Here is a 10,195-nt window from a genome sequence, read left to right on the forward strand (position 1 = left end):
CTGGGACCCTCAGGGATAGCCTGGCACTTGTGCCTGGGGACGCTGCCGGGTCTCTCCAGGGGCTCTCCGGACCAGCCTGGCACATGTGCCCAGGGATGCTACCCAGGTCCTGCTGGGGATGCTCTGAGGTCCCTCCGTGGTCCCCGGGGCCAGCCTGGCACATGTGCTTGGGGATGCTGCCCAGGTCCCTCCTGCAGCATCCTCCCTTTCCCATAGGTTTGTCTCCGACTATGCCTTTGCCGGCTACAAGCCGGTGTGCCAGCGCAAGCTGATGCACGCCATGGCACAGTCGCGGCTGGGCGCCGCGGCCGCCCGCGCCTACCCACCCTCGTTGCTGGAGTGGACGGCGAACCGGCAGCAAGCCAGCATGGCTCTCGACCTCTACTGCTTCAACGGTGCGGGGTGGCACGGGGCTGGGGGCCTGGTGGTGATAAGGGTTGGTCCCAGTTCGACCACCCTGCCACCATCACGGGCAGGAGGGGACCGGTGGGACCCGCTCACCGCCGCTCACTCCCCAGGTGACCAGTTCTCCTGCCCCATCCACTCCTGGAGCACGGGCGAAGACCTGGCAGGGGATGTCCTGAAGTACAGGTACCTGCCAAACCAGCACCCCCCCCACCCAGTGGGGTGAGCACGGGGCACAGTATCACCCCGGGGCCATTTTGGGTGACCCCAGGATCTGGGAGCCAGGATGCCCAGCTCGTGGGCAGGGTGTACCCATGGAGCCGGGGTACTGCTGGCAGCCCATGCCCGTCTCCAGCATCCCGCTGTCAGCAGGGGACTGGCAGAGGGCTGGCGTGGCTGGTCCGTGGCCATGAAGGCAGGTGCCCAGTGGGCCGAGCTGGCTGGCCATGACTATGTCCTGGACCTCGTCTCCGACCTTGAGCTGCTCCAGGGCTTCCCCAAACAGAAGTCCTGCTTCCTCGTCGCATGGGAGGGGGCTGAGAGCCACGGCAGGGACAGCCAGGCGTAGGTACCCGGGCAGGGACGGGTCCCCCGCTGTGGGGCTGGTGGGGGAAACACCAGCACCAGGCTGGATGGGTGCCGGCAGAGGTGTGGGTCGGGGTCCCAGCACCCGGTGGATGTAGATAAGTGCATCCTCCCTCTCTGCAGGGTGCTGGGACACGGCTTGGATTTGGATGAAGTGCCTCCTCCCCCAGCCGTGAAAGCTCCCACACTGCCATCCACAGAGGTGTACCACCCCCATGGTAGGGCATCATCCCCCCCCACAGCCCCCCGGAGCTGCTGGTGGGGCCCTGCCGGTGAAGTTCCACCATGCTGGTGAAGCCCTGCTGCCGGCGGCTCATCCCTCCTCATCCCCCAGCAGATGGGGAATTTGGGGAGCCGCGCAGCCAGAAGGGTCTGGACCGCTACCTGGACAGCCTCTTCGACCCCGTGCTCTCCTACGGCAATGGGGTGAGAGGGAGGTCCCCCTGCCCGAGGCAGAGGGAATCCAGCATTTTGGGGGTGCAGATGGCACAGCCTCCATCCCCTGATGCCTGCCCCCCAGGAGCTGGAGAAGCCGGCCGCCATCTCACAGAGGATGAAGGGAGGAGGTGGTGTGGGAGGGGGGGACGGCGGCGGTGATGCCGAGCGGACCGGACCCCCTGTGCCTGCAGAGATGCGTCAGCCAAGGGGTGAGTGCCCCGAGCACTCCTGCATCCCAACCCAGCTCCCTGCCTCAGTTTCCCCACCTGATCCCCAGAGTGGGGGACATCCCTGCATCCAGCACCCCACAGCTCTGGTACGGGGCACTGAGCTCTCTCCCTCTGCCATCGCAGGCACGGAGCCAGCTCCATCCCCGCAGTGCCGTGCAGATGCCAACCAGCCGCCTGGGCCCCCGGTCAGTGGAGCAGAGCCGGGGTGGGGGGGCCAGGAGGGGTCGAGCCCTGCCCCACTGCTGCAGGGCATCTCCCTGGGGATGGGGGCAGCTGGGGGGTGTCGGATCCTCACGCCGTGGTGTCCCTTGCAGGGCAGAGCAGCGGAGGGGACGCCAGCCCGTGCCCCCCAGCCCCGGCCCTACGTGCAGAAAGCCGGTAAGGGGTCTCAGCGCAGCGGGATGGCAATGGGGGATCGCGGCACTGAGCTGTGCCCCAGGTGTGAAGGCGATGCCCGGACCCCCCCCAAGCCACGTGCTTGGCCTCGCAGCACCTGTGGGTCGGCGGTGGCCGGGCGAGGTGGTACGGCATTCCCGGCTCAACTCAGAGCAATTCCCACGGCCCACGCACGACATCCGCAATATCATCCGGCAGTGCCAGCCGGCCCCACGCGGCTCCCAGCCCCCCAGGTACCCACCTCGGCCCCCAGCCGAGCTGCAGGCTTCTGCCTGCGGGTGTGTGTGCCAGTCCTGATGCCGGGGTGCAGGTGATGCCAAGGTGCAGGCAATGTGGGGTGCTGTCTCTTGCAGCAAGCTCTTTGGGAAGAAGCTGGACCCCCATGAAGAAGCCATGCAGATCCTGAAGGAGCAGCTCTCGGCAGCCCAGGTGCCGGCGGCTGTGGTAGGGATGCGTTCGCCCCCATGTCCCCCACACTGGGTTGGGGGAGTCGTCGGTCCCGACTGCAGCTCGCTCTCTGCCTCGCAGGGGCCCAAGGAGACGGTGGCTGCGGTGAAGCCGGTCACCAGCGGCAAGTACCAGCTGCAAACGCCGATGGGGCGTCCGGCGGCCACTCGGCCCCCAGGTATCGCAGGGCAGATCCGTGGCACTGGGGGGGTCAGGGCAGAGCGGGGCACCTCGTCCTCCCCGGTGACACCGGCTGATGCCTGATGTGGCCAGGCATGGGTCCTGCTCGGCAGCATCCTCATGGGATAACCACTGTGTCCGGCTAAACCCTCGCTGGCCCCCGTGCCTCAGTTTCCCCGGGTGGAGAGGGTCTGTCTGTGGTCCCCCCCAGGGATGTGCAGGGCTTTCCGTCCCTTCGCAGTCTCTGTCTCACGGGAGCTCCCGTCCGAGGGGCAGCAGGTCCAGACCCAGCTGCACCGGAGCTGCAGTGAGGACTTCTACACCTACCACAACGTGCCCTGGAAGATATACATCCGCAAGGAGGTGCGGTGGGGGGGCAACACGGGGACAGACTGGTGTCAAAGTGCTATGGGGATAAAGGGGGCTTTTCGCTGAGGCCCTGCAGGGTGGGTAATGCCGGCAAGCCGGGCTGGTCTCCCTCCTGGCAGGTTTTCTACCCCAAGGACAGCATCAACAACCCACTGCTGCTCGACCTCATCTTCAGGCAGGTGAGGCACCGAGCTGGCCCTGAAGCCCCCCCGGGGGTCCCCTGGGAGTTGGGGTATCCCCACGCTGGGGTGATGGTTTACTCATCCCACCACGGCAGTCCCGTCTTCCCCTGCTGAGCTGCCATGGAAGAGCAGGGGTTGTCCCTGTCGGGGGTCTGGGGGTGGGAAGGGCAGAGGGGCTGGGGGTCACACCGCTACCCCCCCGCATGGCTCCGCTGCTCCTCATCCTCTTCCCTAGATCTTCAACGACACGCTTTCCGACACTTGCATCCGGATCAGCCAGGAGGAGCGGCTCCACTTGAAATCCCTCTTTGGTAACCCTCACTTGCACCCCCACATCCTGCTGCTCCCCAGCTGGGGGGGCTCACCCCTGGGGGACCCAAACCTGGGGGTCTCATACCCAGCCACTCTGGTGCCCCATCCTCATCTCCTGGGCATCTCGAAGCCACAACTGGATCTGCTTAAAGCCGGGGTAGTTTTGCCTCCAAATGCAATGAGCCCCCTGTGCTTTAGTACTCCACAAAGTCATGAGTTGTGTCGGGTCTCAGCCAGGCTTGCTGCATTAGGGGGTGCCTGGGGACACACACCTGTCTCTCCATCATGGTCCTGCCAGGGTTGGGAAGGGGATGAGCATCCCTGCTCTCGCTGTGAACCCTGCGTCCAGATCCTCCCCGGGGAGGGGGGGGACACTCACCAGGAGTTATTTCTCCCCACAGCGGCAAACAAGCTGGACTCCTTCAGCCCTGTGGCCACCGAAAGCGTCAAGAGGGAGATCATTGCTGCGGCCCGGGACAACTGCGAGGTGTATTTCTCACGTCTCTTCCCCGCCACGGTGAGGGTCCGGCCGTGGGACAGGTCGGCATGGGGGGGGGCACCGCAGTCCTGTGCCCCCGGCTGAGGCAGCATCCCGGCCCTCAGGGCAGCGTGGGGACGGGCGTGCAGATCCTGGCTGTGTCCCATGCCGGCATCAAGCTGCTGCGGCTGGTGAAGGGCACCAACGTCCCCGGGGAGCAGCTGCGGGTGCTGCGGGCGTATAGGTAGGGGCAAGGACCCTGGGTGGTCGGGGTGGGATGGGTGCTGTGGGTGACGGGTGTTTCAGCCTCCCCTCGCCCTGCCCCAGCTACGCCGACGTGCTGTTCGTGACCACCCCATCCAGAAACATGCTGGAGTTCAACCTGCGCAGCGAGAAGCTCATCCTTTTCTCCCCCAAAGCCCCCCAGGTCAAGGCCATGGTCGACCACTTCATCACGGAGCTCAGGAAGGTGGGGGGGGCGGGGGTGCCCCTGGGTCAGGGTGGTGGCTGGGGGCATGTCCTGAGGGTCAGAGCCTGCCCGTGTGCTGGCGTTTGGGGGGTCAGGGTGGGCAGCGGAGGGCACCCTGCAAATGGGACGGTGCCTGGGGTGACGGGGAGTTGCAGGAGTGGGCACCTTGGGGTGGTCCTGTGGCTGTGGGTGCTTGAAGTCCTTGTGCTGGGTGGGATGTGGGTGTGCGTGGGTGTGCATGTGTATGCCTGCGTGCACAGGCTGTGCCAGATCCCTCTGTGCCCAGGACTCCCAGTACGTGGTGGCCGTGAGGAACTACAGCCCAGAGGACGGGGACCAGCTCAGCTTCCACAAAGGGGACATCATCCACCTGCAGCCGCTGGAGTGCCCCGAGAGAGGTGAGCGCCCCCCCCCCAGTCCTCCATGCCGAAAAGCCCTCGATGAGGGGCACGGTGGCAGCAGGACTGATGGCTTCACCAGCCCCAGAGGTGGCCGTGCCCTGGCCTTGCATCCTGTGACACCCCATATCCCCGTGATGTCCCCGCAGACCACTACTATGGCTGCGTGGTCCGCAAGAAGGTGATGTACCTGGAGGAGCTGAAGACGGGCACCCAGGATTTTGGTGGGTGCCATACTGTCCCCCGGTGTGTCCCTGGTGGGCATACACTGCCCTGAGCTGTGTCCCCTCCTGGGGTTGGGGCACGGGGCAGGATCCAGCCTCTGTCACACCTCAGCAGGATGGTTTGGGCTCTTTTCAGCACCAAACTGATGCAGGGGGATGCTCCCCTGCAATTCCCACCCTGGGTGGCACTGGGTGCTGCCCCGCGTCCCTGCACATGATGGGCTTTGTGGCTTTTGGTCTGTGCCTTTATCTTGAGCAATGCCAAACCACAGCTATTTCCAGCCAAAACCCAAAGCCAGACCCCCTGGAAAGGGCTCCGGGTACAGGGGGAAGGAGGGAACTGGAAGAGGCTTTTTGGGGGGTGACCCCCACGGCTGCCAGCCTGGGGCCATCCCCACCATCTGCCTGGCACAGGGTGGAAGTTCGGGGCCATCCACGGCAGGTCGGGGCTCTTCCCCGCCGAGTATGTCCAGCCTGTCGCGGCCCCCGACTTCGTCCATTTGCCAGCGGAGAAGAAAGAGGAGCCCAGAGACAAGCAGGGCAAGGTGGCAGCTTCGGCGGCCGTGGCCGTGGCCGTGGCTTCCACCGCCGTGGCCCAGGAGTTGGACCGGAAAACTGAGGTGGGTGCTGGCCCAGGGCTATTGCCAGGATGGTGCTGGCTGTGCCCATCGCCCACCGCCCCATTCTGCAGGTGTCCCCTGCCAGCACTGCCTTTGCGGAGGGTCCAGAAGGAGACAGCAGCGAGCAGCTCATGGCCGGTGCCGGGACCTGTCCCATTTTGGCCTTTGCCCGGCGGTATTTCCGTGCCGCGCGGCACGGGACCACGTGAGTGTCCGGCGGTGGGATAGGGATAAGGACACCCCGTGGCGGGGACACCCGTGCCCACCCGTTCACTTGTCCCTCTCCCAGGGACTCCTGCGGGACGAAGGCCAAGAACGTGCTGGAGATGCTGACGTTCACCAAGGTACGGGGAAGCGAGGTGCCTCGGGGTGCCCCTGCCCTGTCCTCACCTGTGGGTTCCCCTGAGGTCCTGGAATGCTCCGGAGCTCCCCGAATGCCACCCCTGCCCCCATCCCATCCCTCTGGCTGCTCCTGGGAGCTGACCCTCTCCCCCTCCAGACCCCTATCCAGGAGTCGCTCATTGAATTCGTGGATGGTGGCATCAGCAAACTGGCCGCCGAGGCTTTCCAAGGTAGGTGGGGGGGGCACAAGCGCCCCATCCCCCTGCCCCACTGCTATCCCCAGCCCCATCCTTGGAGGAGCGGGGGGCAGGAATGGGGTGGGCAGATTGGGCAGCCGGGGGGCTTTAGCTCCTCTGGTCCCACTGCCCCGTGTGCCTGGGATGTTGCTGACACCCAGGGAAGCGTGTCCCCAGGGAAGGGACGGGGTGAGCTATGTCACCATGTGGCTTTGTCATCCCCAGCCGTGATGAAGTTCATGGGTGACCACCCTCTGCGGGGGCAGACGGAGCTGGATGCTGTCTGCACCATCCTCAAGGTAAATCCCCCGCCGGGGCGGTGAGTCCTGGGGGTGGCCTGGGAAGGAGGGTGGCACCTGGGGACATCCCCAGCCGCAGAGCGAGCCATACCTGTCTCCCAGCTGTGCGCAGAGCACGAGGTCCTGCGGGACGAGGTATACTGCCAGATCATCAAGCAGGTCACCAACAACACCAGCTCCAAGCCGTGAGTCCCTGCACCAGTACCGTCCACCCTGGCTGGGACAGCAGAGGCTGGCACGGAGGACGCTTTGGGGCTGAGCTGCCCCAAAGTGGGGGGAGACCCCGGGGACCCCATCCTTGCCGGGGCGGTGGGTGCCCGTTGCAGCCGCTGCGGCTACCCTCGCCCTTCCCAGGGACTCAGCCCTGGCTTTTCCTGGCAGGGACAGCTGCCAGAAGGGCTGGAGGCTGCTCTACATCCTCGCCGCCTACTACAAGTGCTCTGAGGTGCTCAGGCCCTTCCTCCTGGCATTCCTGCAGGATGCCAGCAGGCACCCGGAGCTGCCTTGCCAAGGTAAGAGCTGTGCACACCCCAGGGTGCTGGGTGCACGGTGGGGAAGGACGCCCAGGGGGTGTCACGGGGCTCCGGAGGTGCTTTAGCAAAGCCGACATCATGGCTCAACCCCATCCTTCATCCCGTTCCCCGTCCCCGGCAGGCATCGCCAAAGCCTGCGAGCAAAACCTGCGGAAAACCCTGCAGTTTGGCGGTCGCAGCCTCTTCCCCAGCAGCACGGAGCTCAGGGCCATGGTGGTGAGGCTGGGTGCTCATGGGTGCCCGTGGGGCATGGAGCAGGGCTGATGCCAGCTTGAGATTCCCCCCCCTGCAGGTTCTGGATCCCCCCATGGGCTTGGGATCCCCCCCAGACACTGCCCTGGAGCTGAGCTGCTGGCCCGTTGCTGGCACGGGGAGCACGGTCTTTTTGGGGGTCTTCTCTCCAGGGGCACTGCTTTGGGGGTGCTGTGAGCTTTCAGGGGTCCCCAGTGGGGAACGCAGCTCTGTGCACGCGGGGTGGGGGGGCACGATGGCTTATCCGGGCAGGATGGGCAAGATACAGGATGATCCCCATGGGATGGTCCCCACGGGATAGCTTGGGGATTTGGGGTCTCCTTTGCGGTCTTGCTGTGCAAAGGGCCCCCCCTGCACCCCGACGTGTCCTCCCCATGCAGGCTGGACGCAGCGCCAAGCGCCAGCTCTTCCTCCTGCCCGGCGGCATCGAGAAGCACCTCAAGATTAAGACATGCTCGGTGAGTCAGAGGGGGCAAGAGGCTTACTCGGTGCACCCCAGGCTTGCGGTGACCCCCCATTGTGGCCACCCTGTGGGTGCAGATGCCAGGGAGGGGGGAGAGCTGCACCCCTTGGCTGTCCCCAAGCTGGGGGACTTTGTTCTCCAGGAAAGGGAGATCCCTTCCCTGGGAGCCACATGGGATGAGCCCCAATGGGGGACCCATTGGTGACCCTGAGCACGGTGGGGGGACGTGGCAGCATCCCAGCCGCCTGTCCCCATGCCTAGGTGGCCCTGGATGTGATCGAGGAGCTGTGCTGTGAGATGGGGCTGCAGCACCCAGAGGCTTTTGACGAGTACATCCTCTTCGTGGTGACCGACAGAGGTGAGGGGCTGGCGGGGACGGCGCGGCCGTGCCGCCGGTGGATGCCACGCGTGGCGGCCGCGCTCAGGCTCCTGCGGTGGCACAGGGCAGAGCGTGCGGCCGCTGACCCGCCGGGAATACGTCCTGGATGTGGCTGCCGAGACGGAGCACCGGGATGCCAGCTACACCTTCTGGTGCCGCCGCGTGGTCTGGAGCCAGCCCCTCAAATTCGACAATGAGCTCTACATCACCGTCCACTACAACCAGGTCGGGCCACCCCACCAGAATCCCCCGGGATCACCTCCCTGTCTTTCCCCCCCCCGCCCCAGGCAGAGTGCCCCATCCGCAAGCTGTGTCCCTGCATTCTGTCCCCCCCCCAGGTGCTCCCCGACTACCTCAAAGGGCTGTTCACTGTCCTGCCACCCGCGAGGCCGGGAGAGCAGCACTTCCCACACGTGGCCAAGCTGGCCGCCCTCCAGCACCGAGCCAAGGACCGCCATCACCTCCCCACCGCGTATGGCCGGGGGCGAGGGGTCCGGGAGGGGACACACGGACACATCGCATGGGGTATGGGTCCCGCTGGCCAGCGCTGGCCCTGACCTCTGGCTCCCCACAGGCGGGAGGTGCAGGACTACGTCCCCCCGCAGCTTTTCCGCCTGCTGAAGGCCCAATCCTGGCTCCACATGGTGACCCAGCACATGCAGCAAGCCCAGGCGCTCAGCGCCCACCAGGCCAGGGCACAGTTCCTGGGTGAGCAGGCACGGGACGGGGACAGGGACAGGGAGGTGATGCTGCCAGGGATGCAATGCTGCCAGGGATGCAGTGCTGCCAGGGATGCACAGCTATTGAGGACACAGTGCTAACAAGGCCGCAATGCTAATGAGGATGCAAAGCTGCTGGGGATGCAAAGCTGCTGGGGGTGCAAAGCTGCTGGGGGTGCAAAGCTGCCGGGACTGCGATGCTGCTGGGGATGTGATGCTGACTGTGTCCTCCTAAAAAGGACACAATGCTAATGAGGATGCAATGCTGCTGGGGATATGATGCTGCTGGGGATGCAATGCTGCTGGGGATATGATGCTGCTGGGGATGCAATGCTGCTGGGGATGCGATGCTGCTGGGTGGCTCCTCTGCGTGGAGCCTGGGACAGGCAGACCTTGGCCCTGCATGGAGCCTGGGGTGCTGTGGAGCCAGCGGGGTGCTGCACATGGGGGGCTGCTCCCAGGTCCCACGCTTGGCCACCTACTTTCCCGGCAGGCTGCAATGGGTCCCCTTGGCTGCTCCTGGGTCCAATCCTGTTCCTGGTCCAGAGCCTGAAGCGGTGCAAGGCTCTGGGAGCTGACCCAGCTCCTGCCAGGCGTGGCGCTGGCTGGGGCCCTTGGCAGAGCCCCTGTGGGTGTGAGCCACCCCGGGGCACGGGCAGGAGGGGGTGGGAGCAGGCACTGAGACCCCGTCCTCCACCCCGCAGGGCTGCTGAGCGCCTACCCCATGTTTGGCTCGTCCTTCTTCTACATCCAGAGCTGCAGCAACAACGCCATCGTCTCGCCCTGCATCCTGGCCGTCAACCAGAACGGCCTCAACTTCCTCAGCAAGGAGACCCACGTAGGTGGGGGGCTGTTTGTGGGGCACGGGGTCCTGGACAGAGCCAGGCAGCACCGTGCGATGTGACGGTCCCTCTCCGCAGTGGGCAGGGTCCCCCAGTTTGGCCCCAGCAGGGCATCGCTGGCACCCTCTGTCCTGCTCCGGTCCTTGGTCCCCTTGGTGGGGTTCCTGGGGCATGCGGGCCACCTGCCTTGTCCGTCCTCCCCCTTCCTTCCAGGAACCGGTGGCCAAGTTCTCGTTGAAGGAGATCCAGTCGACGCGGACGCAGCGGCCGACGGCCGGATCCAGTTATCCCTACGTGGAGATCACGCTGGGCGACCTCCTGGCCCAGGGCATCACCCAGCTGCAGCTGGAGCAGGTGGGGGGACACTGGGGGGACTGGGATGGTCCGGGCTGGTGGG

At 65.7% G+C, this 10,195-nt stretch overlaps 1 protein-coding gene across 1 annotated transcript in view; it reads left to right on the forward strand.

Moving 5' to 3' along the window:
* Nucleotides 1-10,195, forward strand: part of MYO15A (myosin XVA) — a 38,602-nt gene that overhangs the window by 13,317 nt on the left and 15,090 nt on the right. The window contains exons 31-64 of the mRNA XM_010570600.1: nucleotides 217-395; nucleotides 519-591; nucleotides 778-969; nucleotides 1,114-1,208; nucleotides 1,325-1,416; nucleotides 1,511-1,637; nucleotides 1,782-1,843; nucleotides 1,973-2,036; nucleotides 2,149-2,287; nucleotides 2,408-2,498; nucleotides 2,583-2,679; nucleotides 2,923-3,044; nucleotides 3,170-3,229; nucleotides 3,468-3,543; nucleotides 3,946-4,061; nucleotides 4,148-4,266; nucleotides 4,350-4,491; nucleotides 4,778-4,889; nucleotides 5,039-5,113; nucleotides 5,528-5,733; nucleotides 5,805-5,938; nucleotides 6,023-6,077; nucleotides 6,233-6,305; nucleotides 6,537-6,610; nucleotides 6,713-6,795; nucleotides 6,992-7,122; nucleotides 7,265-7,359; nucleotides 7,776-7,853; nucleotides 8,120-8,216; nucleotides 8,302-8,462; nucleotides 8,576-8,709; nucleotides 8,812-8,945; nucleotides 9,661-9,794; nucleotides 10,012-10,152. Of these exons, the coding sequence (XP_010568902.1) occupies nucleotides 217-395; nucleotides 519-591; nucleotides 778-969; nucleotides 1,114-1,208; nucleotides 1,325-1,416; nucleotides 1,511-1,637; nucleotides 1,782-1,843; nucleotides 1,973-2,036; nucleotides 2,149-2,287; nucleotides 2,408-2,498; nucleotides 2,583-2,679; nucleotides 2,923-3,044; nucleotides 3,170-3,229; nucleotides 3,468-3,543; nucleotides 3,946-4,061; nucleotides 4,148-4,266; nucleotides 4,350-4,491; nucleotides 4,778-4,889; nucleotides 5,039-5,113; nucleotides 5,528-5,733; nucleotides 5,805-5,938; nucleotides 6,023-6,077; nucleotides 6,233-6,305; nucleotides 6,537-6,610; nucleotides 6,713-6,795; nucleotides 6,992-7,122; nucleotides 7,265-7,359; nucleotides 7,776-7,853; nucleotides 8,120-8,216; nucleotides 8,302-8,462; nucleotides 8,576-8,709; nucleotides 8,812-8,945; nucleotides 9,661-9,794; nucleotides 10,012-10,152 (3,763 nt within the window). The remainder of the gene's footprint in view (nucleotides 1-216; nucleotides 396-518; nucleotides 592-777; nucleotides 970-1,113; nucleotides 1,209-1,324; nucleotides 1,417-1,510; nucleotides 1,638-1,781; nucleotides 1,844-1,972; nucleotides 2,037-2,148; nucleotides 2,288-2,407; nucleotides 2,499-2,582; nucleotides 2,680-2,922; nucleotides 3,045-3,169; nucleotides 3,230-3,467; nucleotides 3,544-3,945; nucleotides 4,062-4,147; nucleotides 4,267-4,349; nucleotides 4,492-4,777; nucleotides 4,890-5,038; nucleotides 5,114-5,527; nucleotides 5,734-5,804; nucleotides 5,939-6,022; nucleotides 6,078-6,232; nucleotides 6,306-6,536; nucleotides 6,611-6,712; nucleotides 6,796-6,991; nucleotides 7,123-7,264; nucleotides 7,360-7,775; nucleotides 7,854-8,119; nucleotides 8,217-8,301; nucleotides 8,463-8,575; nucleotides 8,710-8,811; nucleotides 8,946-9,660; nucleotides 9,795-10,011; nucleotides 10,153-10,195) is intronic.

The sequence above is a fragment of the Haliaeetus leucocephalus genome, unplaced genomic scaffold (genome assembly GCF_000737465.1).
Source record: "Haliaeetus leucocephalus isolate CR32 unplaced genomic scaffold, Haliaeetus_leucocephalus-4.0 Scaffold295, whole genome shotgun sequence".
NCBI classification, from domain to species: Eukaryota; Metazoa; Chordata; class Aves; order Accipitriformes; family Accipitridae; genus Haliaeetus; species Haliaeetus leucocephalus.